This window comes from Eucyclogobius newberryi, unplaced genomic scaffold, assembly GCF_026437365.1.
Source record: "Eucyclogobius newberryi isolate DKJ021-1_F unplaced genomic scaffold, fEucNew1.0.hap1 SCAF_9, whole genome shotgun sequence".
Classification (NCBI taxonomy): Eukaryota; Metazoa; Chordata; class Actinopteri; order Gobiiformes; family Gobiidae; genus Eucyclogobius; species Eucyclogobius newberryi.
Window position 1 is genome coordinate 33,969,012 of NW_027316532.1, and position 24,358 is coordinate 33,993,369.

Below are 24,358 nucleotides of genomic sequence, written 5' to 3' on the forward strand. Positions count from 1 at the left end.
GTGTAAAGAAAAAAATCACAGCAGCAGTTGCCTCGGAGGGCTTTTCAGTAGTAGTAGTAGTAGTAGTAGTAGTAGTAGTAGTAGTAGTAGTAGTAGTAGTAGTAGTAGTAGTAGTAGTAGTAGTAGTAGTAGTAGTAGTAATAGTAGTAACAGTAGTATTATTTTTAAAAGTGAGACAATTTATTTACTAAACTTCAAAATTTGACATTTTTTCCTTTTCTTTTGTTGTTTTATGCTTTTATTGGTGTATACACAAAAAAAAAAAAAAGGGAAGTTATGTTTCCATAAGCTGCATAATATATCCGGCAGAAGTGTAAAATTATTATATTACGCTATAATTTATGTGTGGGCCCGATCTTACAGAATAATTGTAACGTTTGCATAAAGTTTTTGATTATTGCCTCGTTTAACTCCCTCACTGCAGTGTGTTTGGACAGAAGTTAGTGAATGTTGTTCTGTGCCAGGCCAGCTGTAATGTGTGGGGGGGGGGGGTGCTTGAAGTTTATCACAAGCACAGCAAGTACAACACATAGATTCTCCCCTGTCTCCTCCCCTTCAGCATAGACTGGGAGCACGGGCACTCCGCCAACATTATCAATCTATCCGCTCCTACCCCCAGTCTCTAACTCTCATTGGAGGACAGCTTCCAAAGGGGCAAGGAAGCATGAATCATGGCTCGACTATGAGAAAGCTACAAATACATGTGTTGTGTTGTCCAAAATCACTTTGTTACTTTGCTGATGATAACATTCTGGCATTTGCCATTGCAGCTGTGAGAGGAAGTGTTTAGGTGGAGTCTGTGTGAGGAAGGAGGGATTCTTCTTGGTCTTGGCCTAGTTTTTTCTTCTTCTTCTTTTTTTTCTCTTCTTTTTCTTTCCCTTGTCTGATGAGAAACCTGTGTGCACCTCTGCCCTTCCCCCACCCAAACCTAAGCCTCTACTATTACAGGCTGTGAGGGGCGCAGTGTGGAGCGAGGTGAGCAGCTTGCCTCAATAGCAATCACAGAGTGCATATGTGCTCTGCCTACTCTGTCTTTACGGCCAAATCATCTTGTGTAGAATGTGTGTGGTGTGATATAACCCAGTGATGCAGCTTTGGCGCGCACGGCTGGCTTCACACGAGCTGAAGAGGATGCCATTGAGTGCTAAATATGTATAGTATGTGACAGTCTAGAGCCAGGTAGAAGAAAAAATACAGCAGTAATAGTGGGTTTAATACAGTAAATATGCAAAGTAGGTCCATCCTCTAGTTATCAGATCCACAGTTTGAAGTAATTATCCTGCACTGTAGAAACACATAATAGAAAGAAAATAAAGTAACAACGTAATTTAGAAATGTGAACTACTTAAATTAACAGATTCATTTGCTTGTTTCCAGCTAGATATAGGCCAACAGCTTTTGAGTAAAATGAGTGTGTGCTGTTGAGTGATTATGGCACAGCACACGTATGTCCGGCTCCAAGTGCAGCCGGCCGAAGTGTCGTGAGTTCGAGTCCCAACTTCCACTATTTACTGCATGTCCTCCCCTTCTCTAGCCCCCATTTCACACTTTCCTCTCCTGTCTAATAAAGTCTACGGGCAACAGAATATTTTTTTTAAAAGATAGAAGTAGTGTGTGTAATGTCCATCTTTCACATAAAGGTTAATTATCAAGCGTAAATTTGTAAAATACCATCAGTCAACTTCTTCAGTCTGAATTTTACACTAAATATCTGATGGATTTTAGAGACTGCGGTAGAAAATCTAATCGATTTTTTTAGATTTCTAAAAAATTCTACTTTCCCCTCATTGTCTTTATTAAGGCTTAGAGCAGATTAATTATTGGTGACCCTGTGTGTGTGTGTGTGTATATATTTATATATATATATATATATATATATATATATATACACACACACACACACACACACACACACACACACACATATATATATACATTTAATTAATTCATCAATAATGTATTATTATTATTTTAAATAATAACAGTGCAGATATTATTTCTCACTGCTGCCGAATTTAATTTATGTGTCTACATTTATGTAACCCAAAGTGTGTGTACATAAATAGATATTTAATTATTATGCACAAATATGACCGATTAGCACCAATGTGCCAAACATATGCTAATTTTCTATGTACATCTGTTGTTAATTACAAATATGGAGCTGGGAATGGCTGGAAGGAATCACCCAGGGCATGTGCGACAGTTTCCTCTGCCACTCATGTCCATTGTCATGTGAACGTATGTCCAGATGATAGAGGACATGGTTAGTTGTTTTTGTTTTGTCCAGGCTGGATAATGGTGCAGTCGTTTTGAGGTCACATTACCCAGGGTTATATTGTGATTACAGAAACCTATTTTTTATCATAACAACGCGCTCTGACCACTCTGCCTTTTTAAGGGTAGAGTGGATGATGCAATGCCCATGGAAAATGAATTAAAGTAAATTATAATTTCTGAATAAGCTATTACATATATTGTTAAAAAAAAGAAAAAAAATCAAACTGGAACATGACTTCAGCAACAAATAATTTCATCCTTTTCTTTTCATCTTTGTGTTGCACAACTCATTTACATAAGAGTTTAGGCTTGTGTGATGCACTCAGTGTGAGGTGGCTGAAGTATTGTGTGTTTTTATTCTTTTTCTGCGGCCCCTCCCTCTCTTCAGCCTGGCTGCCCTTGTACATGCACTCCATGTCAGACCCAGCTGTTACTACAAACTACTTGGAGGGCTTACAAGGCTCATTGCTAATACTGACAACAGCATTCTTACCCAAAGCTTAAAGTCTTCTGGAAAAAGTGAGAATAAGAGGGATTTTTCTGTGTCTGCTAAAATAATAATTTTCCCTAACAGATGTTTCTACCTGTTTAAATTGTAATCTTTTTCATTCTTATGTTCCCCTGTATGTGCAATACATGAAGACATGAGAAAAGAGCAAAACTAAATATATCTAAAAAAAGAATAAAACTAAACCTTAGACAACAACACTTGGACAACAAGTTACCTGCCTGGATTTAACATAAAGAAACGTGTTTGGCTTAGATGACATATTAGTTTTGTTTCCAAAAGGCAAAATTATACGTCACAATGATGGAGTGATCTGACTGATCTTTGATGAAAAATTCCGAACAAAACATAAAATCCACAAAATCAAATTTTAAAAAGTCAAATAACATTTATGTTCATGTATGATATTTATGGTCCATGTGTGTTACTTCCTCTTTCTAACCTCATTACATTACTAAGAATAATACATTTCTGTTCTATGCAGAAGCTTTCCTTCCACTCAGGAGCACCCAATAGATTTACCTCAATGTCCTATTGACATCAAATCTCCGATGCCACAGGAACCAAACACACAGGATACGCTGAATAGACTATAATAGCTTTCTAAACATATTGCAGTAACAAATGTATAACAGAACTGTAGCACAACCCCAATGGTCTTCAATGTATGGCTAAATAAATAAAAATACCTGTATATTTCATCTGTGGTTATTAATTTAATGGTTGTATACAAATAAAGACTTTATGAAAACAGTGCCGTGATTTTGGAGGTTGTTGACAGGAAACAAAGAGGGGTCACTTGAACTTCCTTTTTCTTTGACAAGGTTCACCCTCAGGTTAAAAACAACAGCTGTCTAACACCTACAAACACTTTTCTATAGAGCTCATTATGTCTTTGAGGACCAGAGACTTTCATAAGAAAAAGCAAAGTCATTTTCAATTAGACAATAACTCACTATATTGCGAGATTTATATGACCCATGCCATTCAATCACAACCAAGATACTTTGCTATGTTTGGCTCATGTTCTCACCCAACCGCATAGTTTTTGTGAAATAGATTTCTTCTGAAACATCCCAGGAGCACCACATAAGAGTCCTATAGCTTCCCCTCGCCTACAGTCCACTCTGGAGCAGGCTGAGTTGATCTGATGGTTGCCAACTCTTTGAAAAACTCGGACTCTCAGGACATTATCTCCGCACTAAACTACAATATCACACCTGCAGCAGAGGGCAGAGGTTTTTCTTTCAGCAGGCCCATTGATTATATTGTAAGCCTGCATTCTAAAGTGGGCTGAATTACCTTTTAATGCCGAAAGCACCTGGAATTGAACCAGGGTCTGAGATATGCCCAATGCGAAGTGGGCTTCATGAAACAGAATCTGAATTGATCTATTGTAGGCTATTATTCCCACCTCAAATAAATATTAGGTTTATAACTGACATATTCTGAAACCCAAAGCCAGTTATTACTTTGTTTGAAAAAAAAAATGCAGGCTATAGAGAATCTAAGAAGAAATTAAGTCTGGAAAAACCTGTAGCAATTAGGGCACTTTGTAAAGTTAGCTGTAAATGAAGTAAGTGGACAGTAAACATAATAATAAAAACCACCAAAGGCCATTTTGTGTACATGTAGGTTTACAGACTGGTCTATATGAGACTAATGTTGATATTTAGCAACATAAAATGAAAGCAAAGAGTGCCCTGCAACCACAATACTAAAATGATGTCAGCGGGCACCGGAGCCCCACAGCCCCGAATACACAGGGAAAGTGAGCGTCAAGAAGAAGGCGGAACTAGGAGCCATTTCCATGCGCTTATTGGACCTTGACACTGTCGATCTACCCGAAATGCTCTCCTATTGGCTGAACTCTTTCGCATTTATCGTGCCATCTCCCCAAGCTGCTGCTGTGTAATCGCAGGTAACTTTCTTACGATAGGCTTCCGCGGAATAAGCTAGTGCTCGATGTGCGCTTTCTTTTAAAGATTTTCTTCGCATTAATCTGGACTTGCCGTCACAATTAGGCAGTTTCGTCCCTCAAACCAGTACAATACATTACTGATCCATTCGCTTCTTTGGAGAAGCGAGCGATCTTTCAAAGGCGTTTGAAATCGGATACCGCTGGCGTTGAGGCCCTCACTTCGGGCGGAAGGATACGTTGTTGCGTCTGACAATGTGGACGGAGGTGGTGAAGATGTCTACGAGAAGAATGAAATCATCTCAGTTGTAACAGCAAAAAGGGAAGACGCGAGCTTAGTTACTATTGTAGATTTGTTTGCGCACACAGACTTTGTTACACTGAAGCAAACACGTGGGCGCAGCGTGAAAAACGGGCTTACCGGGACAAAAGGAAGACGTCCACAGTGCCCCAATGCGTTTCATGCGCGGAGGTCGAAATTCTCTTGAAGTTTTATGTTTTTTCCAATAGGAGACTTGGTTTTCTATTTATTGTTGGATACTACACGCCTGGACTGAGGTAAACTAAGCTCAATATGTTTATGTTGTTGCACAGTTTTTGCGCGTCGTTATTGCTTGCGTTTTTCGAAAAGTTTTCGGGAATGTGTGGTTAAAGCGGGGGACGCAAGTTTTTGTCTGGATTGAGGTGGCGAGCCAAGTGTGTGATGGTCTCACTGCGACCACGGAGCAAATGACTCCTTTGTTCTGCGAACACACCGACAGCATGTTTCAGGCACAATAAAGTCCATGTTGTTGTGTTGTGTATCTCAGCTGTTTGCGTCGCGTCTAGTGGAAAACGTCAAATATCGCCATAAGGGCCGTATTTTGGCTGAAGTTAGTGTTCTAGGTCTGGCTACATTATGTAGCATAGCATATAGCCCGTGCTATTGGGGAAAGAAACTTTCAATAAACGCCCTGTGGCCTTTAAAACACCCCTTTATGGATGTGTCTGGCCCCAGCTAGACTTTATTTTATTGCACATTTGGCAGGAAATTCCTCCTGCTCCCACCCCCCCCCCATCTTCTCCACTGAACTCCTAAAGCTCGACCTGAACCCGAACATGTGAAAGAAAGATCAGTTACTCCAACTTTTCTGCTTTGTCGTAAAACCCCGAGCTTGTTTCCCGCATGTTATTCCTCCTCAGAACGCTCACTTGGACTGGCTATGGCTTGTGCACAATTGAATAATTGTTGGCCCACATTTATTGTAAACAACATCTAGATGGATTTGTCAACACGCTCAAATGGCCTAATGTAGTCTAGTAGTTTATATATTTTAACAGCACGTTTCCCTCACATCAGGATCATAGGTGTTTAGCTACTTATAATCGTTTAACATTTGAATAGGCTACAATTGTAAACTCCTGTATTGATGGGCTAAAACTAATGACTTGTGTAGACTTATTATTGGGCTTTACAGATTAGATTGTCTAGATTATGATGCTGTAATATAGACCAGAGCTAACTTTTCAGAGACCTCCAGCTTTTTTGTAATGTCTTCTTTAGCTGTTATAATAAAGAACTTAACTTCTAATTAAACTGAAGTATAAACTGTCTTGCTGTTTGTGTTTGGTGACAAAGACCTCTAGCTTCAAATATTGATCCAGCAGTAGCTGAAGATGCCATTTTGTTATAGTACACCTCAAGTGCATGGGACAAGTAGAAAGGGTTATTTTTATAAGGCTACTTGTTTTTTAGTTCATGTTTCCAAAGGCCTCCCTGCATCACCTGGTTTGTCTGAGGAAGAGGTCTGGCAAAGATAGCTGTATAGCCTTTGCTTAGAAATGGAAGGTTTTGTGATTCTATGAGTAATTGTCATTAAAAACAATTGCTATTATCTGATTTAAAGATATTCCTGAATATTTTAGGTTGTGGTAATAATTGAAAGAGGCTGTAAAAGTACACCACCTGTTGGTGTCCAGAGCCTCTGTTCTCCTTATCGCTGTTTCCTGTGAGCTCTGGAGAGGCTCTCAGCGGCCCTAGGCTCGCGCTGGAATGCAAAACACAGGGTAAATCCTGTGTTTATGCTCTGTGTCATTTGACATGTTTTTTTTTTTTTTTACTTGCCTTGTGGTAATTTAGCAATGATATGTTTGCATACAGTCATTAGTTTTGCCTTTCACCCATATTTCCTTTTAACAAATGGTCCTAATTATACCTCTCTAATAATAAATGTATTACATTTACTGCAATGTACCAATGATGGGCTGGACATGTGTGTGTTACTTGCCTTACTTGGCCTAAAATCAAGGACAGTTCTTTGATTTTCTTTAGTAATTTGACCATAAGCATTGCGCTTATTACTCCATGGTTGTGTCTTCCTCTCCTCCAGCTTGAGTCACTGATCATTTTGAGTTTTTGGGGGTGGGACAAGAGCAAATGTGTTTACTACTCTTTGTTTTGCAATAAGTCTGTGTTGTCAACACAATCAGAAACTAAAATGATAATGTCATTATCATTTGTATTCTAGTTTATGCCAAAATAATACAACAAAATTAAAAGACGTTTTAGTGCCAATATAGTGAGGTGAAAATGCAGGTAGACTGATTTGAGCCCTTAACTGCTGCTTGTATCATTTCTGCTCTTGCCAAAGCCACTAAAGTCTGTCTACGCACATTTTCTCTCCTAGGGTTTATTAAGGCTAAGGGTTATGAACGAACAGCAGCAAAGAATGGCTGCAGTTGGAACAGACAAGGAACTAAGCGACCTCCTGGATTTCAGCGCGGTAAGACTGGGACAAAGCTTGTGGAGATGGGGGGTGATAGGTGGGCAAAATTGGGGTAAAGGGGAGAGGGGGAGGCAAGGGGCACAACCAGTGTGACTTGTTTTCATTGTGTTATTTTTGGCCTTCGTTTTTGTAGCTGCGCTATTGGTGATGGTCTATGTGCAAATGTACATGAAATTTATTTGGATGAACATATAGGCCATATAATAAAGCAATGAAAATGATCATTCAAATTTTCCAAATTTCTGTTCTGCATAGCTTGCTTTAGACTTGATTGATAGGCTGATCTCTTTGTAATAACCTGTTTTTAGTTGACCCTACTCTCATTGGTGTTTGTGCTACATCTTTGCCATTGTCAGTCTTGCATGGACAAACCTGTTAATATCATGTAGTGTATGGAAAATGGTACAGACGATAGACCCCTGTTTAAAAGACTGAGGCCATTCCAGGCGAATTTTGGCCTTCAAGCTCCATTCAGTGTGGAACTTCTCGGGGTAGAGCGCTTCTTGTGGAGGAGCTTGTGGGCGGTCCTCATTAGACACTGGGGTTTGTGATAGAAATGCTCAGTCAGATTGATCTGCTGCCAATTTCCATCAACAGATGTTCATCCTAAATTTAACATTGGAAACTCTTAACAACTGAATGCACTACAATTTCCCTCTTTGTTTACTTGCTGGTCAGCCATGTGCATTAGCTTGGACATGTCTAATCAAAGTAGAAACAAAAGATGGCACAAGGTTCAGTTTTTGGACGGATATCTTTTTGACTTAAACGTGAAATCTGTCCGCGGCGATTGCATTGTCCTACTTTCAAAACGCTTTTTCAATTTGGCACCGGTCGAAGAAATTTTGAATCTAATTAGACCGAAGCCACTGATAGTTTTTGAATGTTTTGTTTGAATATGGAAATGGCAAAAACGGAAAACAAATTTTAGGTGTAGCCGAAAAACATTGCGTTCCTTTGTTGACACAATTCTGTCTCACACACTGAACATGATGCCTTTACTGCCCCAGAACCAATGTGTGAAGTGTGCTTGCCTTCATTTAAGTAACGGTGCACTTCCCTTTGTCTTTTAGATGTTTGCCCCACCAGTAGCCAATGGAAAGAACAGACCCATGACCCTTGCCAGCAGTCAGTTTGGTGGATCAGGTGAGTGCTTCTGTTTCTGTCGTATTAATCACTTAACTCTACTTTATTCTGTTTCACAATAATAAAATAATGGCTGCGATGCACTGCACTAGATTCCATATAGCCACATCTGCTTTGGTTGTGCCATTGCTTTGTGAAAAAAGAGATGTGGGGTTTAAAATCAAAATGTTTTAATGCTGTATTTTGGATTATCTCACTGCAGCCTCTCCTCCTGTGTTGTGAGTGCAAAGTAGCAGCTACAAGTGAACCACTGGGGGCACCTTTAGGCCTTTCAGAGAGCGTTTCCCTCTTCCTGGATGTTATTAGGAAGCCCTGTTACTTTCATTCTGTCACCCTGCCAACCTGGTGTGTGAAATGGAGTCACACTCCCGGTGCTCCCCAGAGTGAGAACTTGGCCACTAAGGAACAAAGGCAAAAAAGGAGCTTATAGACTTGAAACGACTCCCCCACCCTGAATTGTAAAACACTCCTCCCCCAACTCTGCACAGGGCCCTCACCCCCACTGATCTGCAGGAAATGGCTGGAGTTTGAGACAATGTCCCTCACCCACAGCTCGGAGCCTCTTAAACAGCCCAGCATGCCGCGAGTGGTCAAAGTGGAAGAGAGCACTCAGTGAATAGAGGGATCAGCCAGGGGAAGGCCCAATCCTGTTTGTTTCTATTACAGCAGGCAATTACTCAGCACTGAGGAGTTAATTCATCTGCCCCTCCTCATGTCCAAAAGTGTGGCCCCAGGTCATTGACACCCATTTTAATGTGATACTTGAAGCTGTCACAATGCCTGCCTCACAGCCTCGTGGAGCTCCAGCCCTCAGTTTAACTGGACTACCGACACAGCAGGTGGAGAATCTGACACACTCCCGTGTGTGCTGACAGATGAAGCTCTGGGTCTCCGTGTTTTTGTATCAGATTTGAAATGCGTTATCGCCTCATACATGCAGCTGTGCCACTGCCATGTGCACCATTTTGCATCTTTTTACGTTTGGATTGCCTTTTTTATTTTTGCATCGTTGCATCAATTCTAGTCATCAATCTTCAGACCTTTCTCATAAGAACTGCGCCTGAATTATTTCCCTGAAAAAATGGCATTTCTCCCAATCCTTAGCCTCCTTTTTGAGGATAATGTATCCAATATATTCCCTTCATAAAATATTCCTATCATCATAAACATTTTTTTAGAATGTTTTTGACCCTACTTTCCCAAAAGTTATTGTAACAGAAAGGATGAAAGAAGGATGCTTTCCAAGCTTCTCTTCAAATATAATGTCCAAAACAGAGCATCACCTCCGTCACAGGCTGCTTGTATATTCAGGGACCTGCAGCGCGGGAACTGCAGCGTGCTGCTAGTGGCCGACCAGACCACCTCTATTCATCAACACAAAAGTGCTCAGAGGGGTGCTAATTGCATCAGGCGTCCTTGGCTCTTCCTCAGCGGCCTGAGTGTGGTGGTGGTGAGCGGGAAGAGTGTGTCGGGAGAAGGCGGCCGTGCGGGTCATGGGCCTCAGGCGTCTCCTCCGTCACCTCTGCAGCTGCTGGCTGTGCAGCCAGCCCCTGGCACACAAACACATCTCTAAATCACAATATTGTGAATTTCACATGTCTTTTAGAACCAAAGCTGTTAGAAATAATTATTATTTTAGATTTATTTAGCTCCTTTTCAGTCTCTCAGGGACACATTACTTTATTCCTTCACTCCACACCTTGTGGTATGTAGATTAGCACAACTGAACTGAATTGTGGTAATATACTTCTGTAGCCACAGCTGTCCTGGGGTAGACTGACAGAAGCAAGGCTGCCAATTTGGGCTAAGATTTAACGGCTCTGAAGATATTGTCATTTTCTTTGCGCCAAATTGTATAATTTTCCGGCCTTTCGAAAATGTCCAAAAATTTCAACACAGATTGTTTTTAACAACAAATTTCTGATAAGTCAGATAATTCATCTTTCTAACAGCATGCAACTTTTTGCACATTTTATTAAAAAATATCTTTGGCTTCCTGTAGTTACACTAAATAGTTCTTAAGAATAAGCCACTGCAAAACAAATGTGTTTTTGGCAGAGCGTGGCTCTCCTGGGTTGGCAGTGTGTCAGTGTCACCTCAGCAGCTCTTCACCTTGTTTTAATTGGCTCCAAGTTAATTACTCCACTAAGTGTGAAACAATGTTGTCAGACTTCTCTTGCGCCGCCATGTTTTCACTCCATCCTCTGCACCCCTGCTGACCAAATGGGGCTTCACAGCGTATCGGAGGCTGCAGTGAGCCAGTAAACATGACGCTTACAAACATGGGAGTTTGGAGTTTACATTTCAACAAGATTATTAACAAATCCTTTAGATGTTTGGCTTTGGTTTGGACTTTGCTTGTATGGAGTTGACATAGGCCTGGGCAATATTCAGATAAAAATCTAATTGCGGCCGTGACTATACGATTCAGTGTTTTCTGTTTAATGCAGTTTTATGCTTATTCTGTCAACCTCAGCCTAAGCTCCTGAGTGAGTGACAGATAAAATTAATCAACAGTATGAACTCTTAGAACAAGAAGATTACTTTATTTACCACATAAAGGATATATAAATATAGTAAATGTACATGAATTGTGGTGAAATAGAAATTTGGCTTTAAGAAAGTGATTTGTGAATGTCGCCCTCCCACATTGACACTGTTGAGGCGTCTTGGGTAAAGGTGCTGGTCTTTGCCCCGGGCCGAGCTGACCATGACTGAGGCGGATGTGCTGAGAGCCTTTCTCCTTATTGTGGATGCCACGAGCATCAGCTCCATAGATCAGGGCTGTCGCCGCATGTGTAGGTGCTTGCACCGCTCTGTTAGTCTCATCACTCATTCTCTGTCTCTGCCGGCTGCTGATCTGCCTGGACCTCTCTCTTTCTCTCTCTCTCGCTCTCCCCTTGCTTTCCCTTCCACTTGCTCCAGCCTCTTTTGCTTTCTCACACACATTTTTTTAATTAGGCAAAAATCAAAGACTAAATATGAATATTCATAAGGAAGCCACATTAATATGCACAATTATGCAAATCAGCATGCAATTAAGCCTTGTGTCTCTAGAGAGCCTGGATAGCATTAGTGCAGAAGACAGGGAGAAGAGGATGATGGGGGTATTTTGGAGTTTTCTGCTCCACTAGTCTTTTGGCTCTGTGTTTCCTTTGTGCCACTCGCAGGATGTTTCTTTACCTTTTTAAAAAAAAAAAAAAAAAGTTTTTTGTTGATGGTTCAATGGAATAAGATTGTGGTGTTGTTTTTTTATTGGTCACTAGATAAATAACTGCCAAACCTATTTCTATTGAAATGCAGTCTCTGATCAATATTGTGGACATTAGTTATTCCTCTGTGCCCGCTTATCAACGGAAATGTTTGGAAAAAGACATCCTAACCGTAGGGAATTCTGACTTACCTGCCAAGACTTGATGTTCTTATTCCCCTGTGAAATGGTCCTTTCCTATTTGACCTTTATAATGACAAAGATGTTTGAATGTTTCATAATTTTCAGCAGTAGACGAGCGCAGTGGCTCTGGGTCATGGGGATCAGCGGAACAGAACAGTCCTTCCTTCAGCCAAGGACGGGTAATACGCGCACTCACACGCACTCACACTCACACACTCGCTCACGCACACACACACTTCTTAATATTAGATAAGTTAATTGTACTACTCCAAACATCCCTTATCCCTTGCATCATCTTAAACTGCTTTTGTACAATTTGCTATTAGATTTTTTTGTCAATTTCTTTTCTCCCTAAAACTTGGCTGGCAGTTCATACTTGGCCAGCTCTGTGCTAGCCAACAACCTCAGTCGAAGCCCACCGGTAATTGCGGTTTTACATTCACCGTAACCATCTTGGCACAAGTCTGTGTAAATACAAGGAAGAGGGGGTGAAAAAGATGCAAGAAGCTTTGATTACCACAAGTTGATAATTAAGGATGTCTGTTTGAATCTCCGGAGCTGATGTAGATTTATTTGGCATTGATCCTGTCGGTAGAGTTTTAGGTGTGCTTGCAAAAACTGCATCTCCTTGAGGGAATGTTAGTATTTTCGTTTCCTTTTTTAAAATGCAGCACTGAGCTACATTTTTATGCTTATTGTTCTAGGGTTATGCTGAAGGATCCCACTACAGTGAGCATGAGGCGCTGTCCTCTCCTTTCCTCAGCTCCGGCATCACAGGTACGTTCTTTTCTCAAATTAAACAAATAAGTGAAAACATGTCATAACTGTAAACAGGGCGTGCTTTTGCTAATTACAACAAATAATAATGACAATAAAAGAAAAAAACGCTTGTGTGTAAAATGAGCTTGTTTTAAAAGATGCGCCTTTTTAGTTCTTTTCAGTTTAAATGGAATATGTTTGGATAATAATAAACAACCTAATTTATGAGCATAAAATGTTTTGACCCAAAAATGTTTTCTGCATGGCAAGCCGTGTGTGTGTGTGTGTGTGTTTGTGTGTGTGTGTGTGTGTGTCTACATGTATGTGTGTCTGTGTTCATTCGTTAAATGTTAGGGATGTTGGCGCATTGACGCGGAAACCTTCCCCAGGGTTTTGTCTGGCAGGCTGCTTTATGCAGCTGAGCGAACTGAAAAAGGGGAGGGCATCTTGTGAATAAAAAAAAATATATTATATATATTTATGGAGACAACTTTTCATATGTTGGACACATTGGATTGTACATTTAAAATGTGTATGTGTTTTAGGTAAAAGTGACAGGCCACCATACCCTCCCTTTGGAAGCCAGGTAAGGTGGTCATCACGTATGGCCAAATATATTATCATGAATGGTTACAGATGCTGTTGCATTTATTACATTTGATCTGTGTCCTCGTAGCCTGGGTTTCTTCCGAGTGACATAGCGTTGCCAAGCCCAGATGCCATGTCTCCCTCTGGTCTGAAATCCAGTTCTCAGTTTTACCCTTCGTACACTAACAATCCCAGGAGAAGGCCTCCAGAGGGCGGCATAGGTAGGTGGACATGCACTACATTCATTTTTTACATCTAGAGATGAATATCAAGATGTATATCGAGATATAGATGGTAAAATGTCGGGCGGATATTTGTCATTTATGACGTATTGACTATTTTCAATAAAGCTCTAGCATGAAACATGAGGCTGTGTTTTGAACACTCAGCCCGTAAGAAGAGGCCAATTCACAAAGTGGGACTACTCTGCTCATATAGGTCTGTGGATGAATTCATTGATAGATATTTTTAATATACCAGTGCATTGTATAGATGACGATAGAGTTAATATTCATTTCATGTGATAAATCGGGTAAATGCATGTCGGCTACATTCTTGGCAGCTCTGGGAAAATTACTAAAGGCAGTGGCCCCGGGGGGAAAAAAAAAACAATTTCTAATTGATAGACATGGACCTCTTCTTTTGTTTACAGGAATTTTGGTGGTAACGCGTTATTATATTTTGTGTATTAAACTCAAATGTGGACTAGTATTCTGTAATGTCCAATTAACACCATCCTTTTCTCTTTTCTTTTTCCTGCTGAACTGATTGTAGACTCTCAGCCAAAGAAGATTCGGAAACCCCCTGGCCTGCCATCGTCGGTGAGACCTTTTTCTGGTCATCTTCACAGCATTTGGCACCTCTGCTCACACACTGCAGAAGCACACATGCACAAACCACTCTGACAGACAGAGCTAAATACCTGTGAGTTGACCAACATCACTGTGGCTCACTCAGTAGTACAATAGAATCTGGTGGTGGTTATAACATTTTCAACATTTTGATGGAAAATTGCTCTATTTTATGTTGCCTAGTAATTGTCATCAGGTTTCAGGAGTGTACAGCTAGCCATTTTAATGTGGATAGAGCATAATTCCATCCACTTTGACTCAGGAAGAAGCAGAAGGAAGTCAAGTATTCACATTTCACCCCCAAGCGTGAAAACCAAAATGCTGGAAGATTTGAATGTTCTTAGTTGTAGAAGAAGGTTTAATTCTAGAATAAAACTGGTCCACGTTTACAATAACATTTAACCACAATAATATTGTGGTTAAATGTGTTCAAATTGTAGCTGTCATTTTGTTTTGTGTGATTAACCTAGAGAATTGTTGCTAGTGTCGTTCCAAATAACTAAGTGATTTTGTATATGTAAAAGTGCAGGTTTGACTCTGATCATTCCGATAAGTTCGTATTGTTGGAAAGTCCACTCCTAGGTTTCAGACAAACTCTTCTGTGTTTTTACCCTGCTCTGTCCCACACCTTGCTCTGGCTGTCTAAAGCTCAGCTGTTTGGCACAGTGTGAATGATGGTTGCGTGCTTTTAGTCCGAATGATGAGTTATTTGTTTGTGAACCCCCCCTCCCCCACGCTCTGCCAGCCTCCGCCTTACTACATGATGGCCTGGGTGGGCCTCCCCCTGTGAGTGACCCAGTTGTGAGACGCAGTGCTGCGAGGCCTCTTACCCGTGTCTGAGCCCAGATTAATGACTGCTGATGATCCTGCACTTACTCTTCGTGCCACCTTTTAACATCCATGATTTTCTTCATGCCAATTGTCTCCTGTGATCCCTTCTGTGTCCGGCTCAAACTACCACCCAGGTGTCTTCTTCTACGCCCCCGCTCACCTGCAGCCAGCCCCCTGTGGGATGACTGTCCTCTGGTCACATTCAGACCTCGAGCGTAAATGCTTTGAGTGAGTTCAGTTTGTGGTTAATCTATCCCCGGCCCCTGCTACAGCCCACACTCATCTAGTGCAGAGATGGTTGCACGGTCATAACCTGAATTACATTAAACCCCTATTAGCGGCGGATTTTACCCTAGAAATCCTCTTTCTTCCTGAGAATACAATTATCCTGCACCAACCATCATTGTATAGGGCTCTGTTCACATATAAAGCTGCAGGAATCACTCAACATTGTTCCCCGTGAAAGAACAACTCAAAGCCTATTGTTAAATGAAGCCATCTCCATCATGTTTTCCCCTGAATTAACTGTGATCATTTAAATCCCTTGTTTCCTTCACACTCCCCTGGCCATATCAGGCTTTGTTTAAGTCATTTAGATTACCTTCTCCTGTCCCCCTCAACAGCCCTTATCTCCCTACCATTTCATAAATCATCAGGGCTTCATTTTTCCCCTCAGCCCCCCTTGCCCCTTTACCACCCACCGCAATCCCTCTTCCTCCTCTCGTTCTCCCTCTCGCAGTGACTGGATCCCAGCCCCCATCTCTCTGCCTCCTCTCCCTCTCCTCAGCCCAGCTGCCTGTGGAGTTGGATGTGGTCCAGGAACAGGCAGATGGCTCTGTAATTAGAAGTGCATCTCTCCATTCCCTTTCCACTTCTCCCTGTTAAATCAAATTACAGAAAAAATCCCTTCTCTGGATTAGCATTCTTTGCAGCATAGCATCCATTCTCTCCCTTTCTCTTTCCGCCATTCTAAACGGAAGGGAAAGATGGACCAAAGTGTCAGGAAATGAAGCACTTTTTAAGTCAGATTGTTTTAAGAACTGAAGAACAATAAGTCACGTCCATGTTTCATTTTAGTCTTCAGTGGATTAATCCATTTCAGTAATGTCATGGAAGTCCATTTGAATAAGTAAACATGGACGTGACACTGTTTGTGGGATGGTCGCTCCTGAATGCATGGCATGTGTGTAGCTGATACTGGGGGGGGGGGCTGCAGTGTCACTGGGTCTTGGGCTCACAGGAAGTGCTCGCTGTGCTTTGGGATTCTGCTCGTCAGTGCCCAGCGTGCCATGGCCGCTGTGTTCTTCTCCACAGGCCCAGAGCCTGTCTCTCACACACATGGACTCCCTCTTGCCATCTTGTGGCCACTTGCTGCTACTATTTTTTTTTTTTTGTATTGCATATTCTCCTTTTTCATTTTGATTATTGATGAAACTAGAAAGTTGAAGTAAGTAAATAATTGTGCAATTCTATTGTTTTTAGGTGTATGCTTCCACATCAGGCGATGAGTATTCCAGAGACGGCAGCGGATATCCTGGTGCTAAATCTGGAGCTGTCTACCCGGGCTCTTTCTACATGCAAGGTAATGCTCTTCTTGTGTCAGTGCCTAACAATATAAATAAATAATAATGGTATTCCATTAGAGGGGGGAAGTTTAGCGAAGTAGTGATAATATTGTGAATATTGAATATTGTTTAAATTCAAAGTACTGCTGATTTTAATTTTTTTGTTTTTTAAATATTAAAAAGGGTGGTAAAATTTCTGATAACGGTATAAAGCGATATTTATACAGTTTTGTTGTGTCAATGTATTAATGCAACTAAATATGAGGTTGCATTTATTTACAAATATGTTTGGCTCCAGAAGATCCCTGGTCATCCTCTGGATACTCTGCCATGCTTGGCAACGCTCACCTTGGGCAGCCAGGCTCCTTCTCTGCGTTAAATCCACAAGACAGGATGGTGAGTAGTGCTGGAAAATTACTCTGCTCAGATGTCTTCAGAAATATGCTTATCCTAATAAAATGCTCCCCATAGAACTATCCTCTACACGGCAGTGAGGTCAACGGCTTTCACCCAGCCCCTACAACCTACAGTCACACACCAGCCATCAACGGGGACGGCATCATGGGTGAGAACCGCCTTCATTTTGTATTGTTGGTCACTGTCAGAACAGCCAATCGTCCCACATGTTCCTTAGATTTCAAACTTAAAAATCATAATACATTTTTGTCTGCAGCTACTCGAGGCACTACCGCTGGCAGCTCAGGCGATGAAATTGGCAAAGCTCTTGCCTCAGTAAGTGTTGTTATACAGAATGTTAGTTTGGCATTGGAGGTGTAAATATTTGTTTTCATGTCAAAAATATATATTTTGGGGAAACAAAATTATATCTATTTACTGATTTAATGAATACAATATTTTGTGTTTTAACCGTAAGATTTACCCATCGGACCATAACAGTAATAACTTCTCGTCGGCCCCATCGACACCTGGGTCTCCTCAGGGAATTACAGGTATTCTGAAGCTCACGTGCGTACGCCATCGCTGATTATGCCTTTGTGTAGAATTGTTTTAAAAGTTCACATACAAATCAAAACCCACAATGTTACTAATTTAAGTAAACACTGATTCTCACTAAAGAAACACTTGACAGGTTTTTTCCATCTTAAAAGCTGAATGTTACATTCCTGATTGCAATTGTGTCATCTGGTGAATTCAGGTTAATTCTTGCTCTCAACTTGTCAGTAAAATTGGATGTAAACTTACATATTTTTCACTTAATGTAACTACTGTGATTGTTGCCTTGTTTTGGGCTTGTTTTTATTTTATGAAGGATGAAATTGAATAAAAAGCATATGAAGCACAATAATTTGAGTGCAGTGCCACCTGGTGTTGAGTAATGTATAATATCCTTCCACGTGTCTCTGTAGGAGCTCCGTCTCAGTGGCAAAGACCCTCCACACCCAGTTATGAAGGGCAGCCCCATGCACTGGTATGTAGTGCTTTTGACTCCCAACTCATTCATCATTTAGAATGAGTCAATCTTACTGTGTGTCCTTCCTGTTGTAGCAGAATAAAATGGAGGATCGTTTAGAGGAGGCCATACATGTACTGCGCAGTCATGCTGTTGGTCAGGCTCCTGGTTTGGAAGGTGCCCACCCTGACATGCACAACTTGCTCTCAGCCGTGCAGAACGGGGCCCTCGGGGGCCTCTCCCCAGCTTTCCCCAGCGCCAGTCTTGCTTTGAGCAACAGACATCCTGCAATGGTGACTAACTCTATACAAAAGAAATATTCAAATATTTTTGTTATTTTTGGTCAATCACTGGGCCACAGTCTAAATGTGAAATGTTGGTGAAAACGTATACAGTTTACAGAACATCATGTGAATGTCAGCTTTGCATTGTTTTTGTGTCAGGGGGGAAAAGACGAGGAGGCCGCAGGTCTTCCTCCCAGCAGCACTCTTCTCCACGGTCATCACGCATCTGGACCCACACAGTCAGCTGGGCAGCCTGAAGGCTTCAGCAGTAAGGCACAAATAAGTGTGTAATATTGAATTATTCGACATGGTTCACTGTTTTCACCCCAATGTGCATGTTGTAGGTCTCCCTGGAGGCATGTCCCGCTCACACTCCTCCAGCAGCTCAGACATCAAGAGGGAGGACAAAGAAGATGACGAGAATTCATCATTGGCAGACAAATCAGACGATGAGAAGAAAGAATCAAAGGCCCGCAGCCGCAGCAGGTTATACAAAGCTATTTATATTGAATGAATATAATATTAAATAATAAAATAAATAATAAGGCGGTTATTTTATCCCACAAAAATGGAATGTAACTTTGTGAAATCATACTGAAATCGGTTAATTTGAATATTGGATTCCTAATGTATTCTGCATAAAATCTACAAGCTTATTTATTGTGCCCGATTGGTGTCAAAGTCAATGTTAATGTTACCTGTGTTGACAACCCTCATGTCACGTTACAGAAAGGAGGCGTTCGCCCTCCAGATGATGTCTGCCCTTTCAGATCCAAAAGATGATGAGTAAGCTTCTTTACTAGAGAATCGTTTTCTGTGTATGGACTTATGTTTAATTTAAAGTATTAAAACACATTTAACTATATCAGTTTGTTTTAAGTCTTAACAGCATGTGAAAATCCTGTACACCAATTGGTAGTGAACACAAACCAAAAAATATGATGGTCATGAATCACAGCCATCATTATATATATGTAGAATATCGACATGCAAAATAATTATATCCACCTTTTGTGGGATGAAAATTCTGCTTCTTTTCATCGATGGAAAATGGACTTTCATTAATTTTCACATGTCATTTTAGTGTCTTTGGTAAAGAGATCGGTTATTCTCAAGCCATAAAAAACAGGACTTTAATTGCATTGATGGCTTCATCACATTTCTCCTATCTGTGATCAGTCCGTTAAATGAAGAGGACGACGAGGACTTGCCCCCTGAGGTGAAACTAGAGCGCGAGAGGGAGCGGCGAGTCGCTAACAACGCCCGTGAGCGCCTCCGAGTACGAGACATCAATGAGGCGTTTAAGGAGCTCGGGAGAATGTGCCAGCTGCACCTCAGCCACGACAAACCTCAGACAAAACTCCTCATCCTGCACCAAGCTGTCAACGTCATCCTCAATTTAGAGCAGCAAGTCAGAGGTCAGTCTGCCTGCACCACACACTCAATAATGGACACATAGGATTGTTAAGCAACAGGATATTTTATCAAGCTTTCTGTTCTTTTAGAGCGCAACCTTAACCCGAAGGCAGCATGTTTAAAGCGTAGAGAAGAGGAGAAAGTATCTGTTGTAGGCGAATCTCAAATGCAGCTCTCAGGAGGTCATCCGAGCATGCCAGGCGATGGACACAATTCAGTCGGTCACATGTAACACAAGGTGGGTTTTTCTATGAAAATACTCACAACCTTCTATATTTTCTGTTTTCCTTCTGCATTCCATTATATTTTATATGTATTAGTTTCTTTCTTTCTTTGTTTTAGTAATGCCATGTTGATGTATGCCTTTTCCAGATCTGATGGTGTTTCCTTGCCTGTTGGAGGATGTGGCCTTAACAGTTTGCTTCCACCCATTATTCTGTGTAAATGTGGACATGTATGTGTATTGTCCATTCAAGTCCCAAGATGCTCATTTACACGCACACATGCATACTGCCAAACTGACTTAGCTCGTTCAGCGCACTCCCAACCACGACTACAAACTCAAATGTGAAGAACTTTTTTAGTTTTGCTTTGTTTTCTACATGTAAAGCGTTTTGGTTTTCATATTTGGTTTCCACAAATGGAGGGAACCCCAGAGTACTTTTGTCCTGCCACAGATTGGGACTACACACTGCCAAGAGGTGCTCTGACCAGAGAACGAGACCTGAACACAAATTTAATCAAGGATTTGTGCCTATTTGTTACATGTTTTCTATTTGACATTTAAGCAAATTGCTTTACATGCGAGGAACATTTATTGTGAGGGATTGCTTATATGTATGAGCAATTATTTTTAATGTATGTCATTCCCAGTGTGATGGTACAGTCTTACATATGTTATGTAACCAAGCCCATTGTTTATTGTCCCATTCAGTTACTTTTCATAATCTTGTCTACAAAAGATTGGGAAACATGTTAAAAGGGTCAGAAGGGAAAAGGACAATGTTTTGATTGTGCGATTAGACGGTAACCCTGGCCCAGGGACAGTCAGAGATTGATCCCCAAGTGTTTTCACAGATGTCTGGAGACCACAGACTAAAGAGGATAAATTATTCATTTAGTAGAACAAGTCGATAACAAACTGTTTTTCCTTTCCACTGACCACAAAAAGTGTTACATTGGTAATCTTTATTTTAGGGTCTTTTTTGTATTCTGTGCTTGAAAGCATACAAGAATATTTTGTTGGGAAAGGGTTGAGTTAAAAAATGTATTTGGGACTTTTTTTCTCCAGAAAAAGCCTACGTTAATGTTGGATGAATTAGGACTCATTGCCAGCTAACTTTACATCAAATGCTGCCGTTTCCCCTAAAGCAATTATATAATTGAGAAATTCCAAATTATTTGGTTTTAAGATCTCCAGTTAGTTCAGTGCGACATTGGCTTACATTAACAAAATGAGCATTCCCAGAAAAAAGGCTCGACTTCTTATGAAGTTTGTCCACACTTTGGTGTGAAATGTAAATTCACTTACGCTAACATTACTCAGTTATGTTTCTTTGTCAGATTTAAATATATATAAATATATATTTTTTGTTAGTCTATACATTGTAGATTTTTTACATAAATGGCAATATTAGTTTGAACTTTAGTGTATTGTAGATGAGCTGAAAAAGGGGATATTTCACATTTTAATTAAATTGTAAAAACATTTGAACGTGGGTGGCAATGGAAAAAATTTAAATGGTGATAAATGGAAATGTATTGAGTATAGTGTATCCTTTATTCCTGTTTAATTTTAAAAAGCCTATGATCAGTGTCCATGTCCCACGGTGGGGTGTGCACGGTGAAACACCAAGGCAAATGCAGAAAGGGATTTTTCTCAAACATTATGCAACTGGTTCTTGAATGTAGCTACCATAAATATTAATCGCCTTGAATTTTTTGTTTGTCTCCTTGGCGTTTTTCTCCATCTTTTCCTAATCTCTGCCCTGACCAAGTGGCTTTCAGTGGGGCAGGATCCTGCACACTTAAGGAGGTGGATGCTGACATTTGGTTGCAAGGTAAAATTATAATATGAGAACAAAACAGTATTATTGTGATGTTATTCCCATTTTGTCATGTTGTAAATTATTTTACCAACATGTAATCACGAATGGGAGTATTTTGTGTTAATTTCTACAAAAGAGATGAAGACCTATACAAATCAATAGTGTGGCCTTTTCATTCTCAAGACTTAAGATGTCATGATGGGAGAGTGATACCTTATCAGTGCCTGAAATTGTATTTTCATTGAAAACAAGTTTATTTTGTGAACCATATCATTTCATTTATCTTGGGAGATTAAAAGGTACTTGTTCATTCCCAACTTGACTTTCTCCTAATGCTTTTTCTGTTTCCAAGGAAAGGTTTAAATCTTTAAGATTTTCTTTCTGTGTATCTAGTAAATAAATGTTATGTAGAGCTTGTTAAGTTTTTATTCATTTGTTTTCAACTGGATTAAAACTGCTGTTTTAAGTTAAAGGTCATGGGGTCCAGGACAAGTTCATTTTGTGTTGGGAAATCACTAAACATGACAGGGTTCAAGAGTCGCTGATTGCTTTTCATGCACATAAATTGAAAGTATTGCGTCACTTTCTGTAGTAGCTCGAGACCCTTAGAACTTACTGCGTTTTCTTTGTCGGAGTGCAAGCCCTCTGCAGTGGTTTTCTTTTTTCCTTTTTTTTTTTTTTTTTTTGTCCTGTGTCAAAAAAGTTGCAAAGTTCTCTTGTTTTGTTGATTCTGAGAATACATTTTTGTGAGAGGATTTGAACGTCTATTTTGAGGACTTGTATTTTTTTTTTTTTTTTACTTTTGTATTACAATAAATGAGTGTAATGAATATCACCATTTGTCACAGGTCAAATCAGAGTTAATTTATCGTTAGTATTCAGTAAACATGACTTTATTTAAACCCACCAATTCATTGTTCAAATTCAGAAATTCCATGTCGAAACAGTTTTCACAAAAAGTATAATTTGCTGTAGGCACACAAATTGTTGGCAACTAAATGCTATTTATACAAATCTCATTTTTATAGGCCTGAGCTCATTTGTAAAACTGGTCTAAGAAATGTCAAATATAGCTGGTCATGTGAGTCTAGAAGGGGATAAGAGTGACACTGGGACAAGTCTGAGGGCTTGTTGACTGACTTCCCACTCACTCGTGTTTTATAAACATATAAATAAATATATATAGTTGAACTGTCCTGTATATAACAGTAATGTAGCAATAAATGTGCCATTTTGATGACAGATTATACTTTTTCCAGTGTGTGGCATTTGAACATTGTATAGCCTACATAAAAATAAAAGGAAAAAAAATAAAATCAAGAATTGTATCAAATGTGTTGCAGTTGGTTACGTTCTGTTTTACATTTGCCTAAAATGTCCTTCACTTGTAAACAAAGGAAATAAATAGTGAGGACTTGCGTGGCGCTGTCCCAAACACTGCCTGCCTCTAAAACGTGATTTTTAAAGCAGGCAGCAGAACGGACAGCCTGGGGTCCTACGCTGCCATTAACAACAACCAGAAAACAACAGGCGCTGGCTACAAAATAAAACTAGGGAAGGTCACTATGGTCCAGAACATTATTAACAAACTTATTGGGAAAAAAATATTTTCCATCGCGAGGACGTGGTGAGTGGTGTCACGGGAGAAGGATGAACACGACCCGCGTGTCCTTCCGCGTGGTATTGATCTCGCGTAATCTGTTGACAAGTAATGGAGTAATTTTTAATGCGCAATGTGAAATAAACCTGTCATTGCTTATTGCACCTCATCTGTCTCTAATTCGCTCATTTTGGGGGTTACAAACATTTCCCCAAAGACGGCAAATCTTTTACATTGGCCTTCCATTTACACAATGCAATGTAGTCCAAATATTAGGTTGTTTTTGGGGTGGTAATTAAAAGCATTTTTGGAAGGATTTGCACTTTTGCTTCCCCTCTCTTTGTTTCATTTAATCAATGTCTTAATTATTGTGTATTTTCTCTTTATGTAACAGATATGTTCATGCCTAATTTGCTCTTTAGGGTCCCAACCATGGTGGCCTGGGGAACAGTGGGTGGTGTGGCCCTTGTCCACTTCACAGACTGGCGGTTAATCTTGGATTATGTGCCATACGTTAAAGGGAAGTTTAAAGGGGATGAGTGATGATTGCAAGTGGTAAGCATAAACATGATCCACATGAACATGTTTACCTGCAAATGATATCACTGTAGTCCATTGCTTTTCCTTTTCCAAGTAGCTTGATGCATGAAAATGGATTTGCGTAAGTCCTAAACCCTCTAAACACTCTTGTTCTTGCAGGACCACATTTGGAGATGGGAACAGGACTTCTTTGACAATTCAAGCTTAGTATCAAATCCACGGCTCTAAAACTGGTCTTTCCAGACTCTTTGTGAGGCCCTCTGTTATTTATGTGCATTTGAACGAATATGCCAATAGAGTCTATGTTCAACATGAACCTTTCATAGTTGTCCAAAATGTATTATAAATAAAAAAGCATTTTTCTTTAGTAGCCTATCGGTCTAGTTTGTTGGCTATTTGGTAACTATATGCTATGCACCTGTAGCATATGTTCTAAACCACAAATTAGGCAAGG

The 24,358-nt window shown here is 40.2% G+C and overlaps 2 protein-coding genes across 3 annotated transcripts; both read left to right on the forward strand.

Annotated features, from left to right (window-relative positions):
- The first annotated feature begins 4,710 nt into the window (after positions 1-4,710).
- Positions 4,711-23,097, forward strand: tcf3b (transcription factor 3b). Of its 2 annotated transcripts, none has more exons than XM_072438133.1 (21): positions 4,711-5,264; positions 7,373-7,468; positions 8,545-8,617; positions 12,117-12,190; positions 12,716-12,788; positions 13,316-13,356; positions 13,447-13,579; positions 14,133-14,179; positions 16,523-16,622; positions 16,904-17,001; positions 17,077-17,170; positions 17,279-17,337; positions 17,480-17,555; positions 17,973-18,034; positions 18,115-18,309; positions 18,460-18,583; positions 18,657-18,786; positions 19,030-19,086; positions 19,480-19,718; positions 19,806-19,954; positions 20,089-23,097. In XM_072438133.1, the coding sequence occupies exons 2-20, from the start codon at positions 7,394-7,396 to the stop codon at positions 19,946-19,948; spliced, it is 1,893 nt and encodes a 630-aa protein (XP_072294234.1). In that variant the 5' UTR covers positions 4,711-5,264; positions 7,373-7,393; the 3' UTR covers positions 19,949-19,954; positions 20,089-23,097. The 2 variants fall into 2 exon arrangements, with proteins under 2 accessions (XP_072294234.1, XP_072294233.1); XM_072438132.1 differs by having other exon boundaries at positions 4,713-5,264; positions 18,112-18,309; positions 18,460-18,568; positions 18,645-18,786.
- Positions 23,098-23,254: 157 nt separating this feature from the next.
- Positions 23,255-24,274, forward strand: LOC140353555 (cytochrome b-c1 complex subunit 10-like). The gene is made up of 3 exons (XM_072438155.1): positions 23,255-23,391; positions 23,787-23,919; positions 24,064-24,274. Exons 1-2 carry the CDS (start codon positions 23,330-23,332, stop codon positions 23,905-23,907), a joined length of 183 nt encoding a protein of 60 aa, XP_072294256.1. The 5' UTR covers positions 23,255-23,329; the 3' UTR covers positions 23,908-23,919; positions 24,064-24,274.
- Positions 24,275-24,358: the final 84 nt, after the last annotated feature.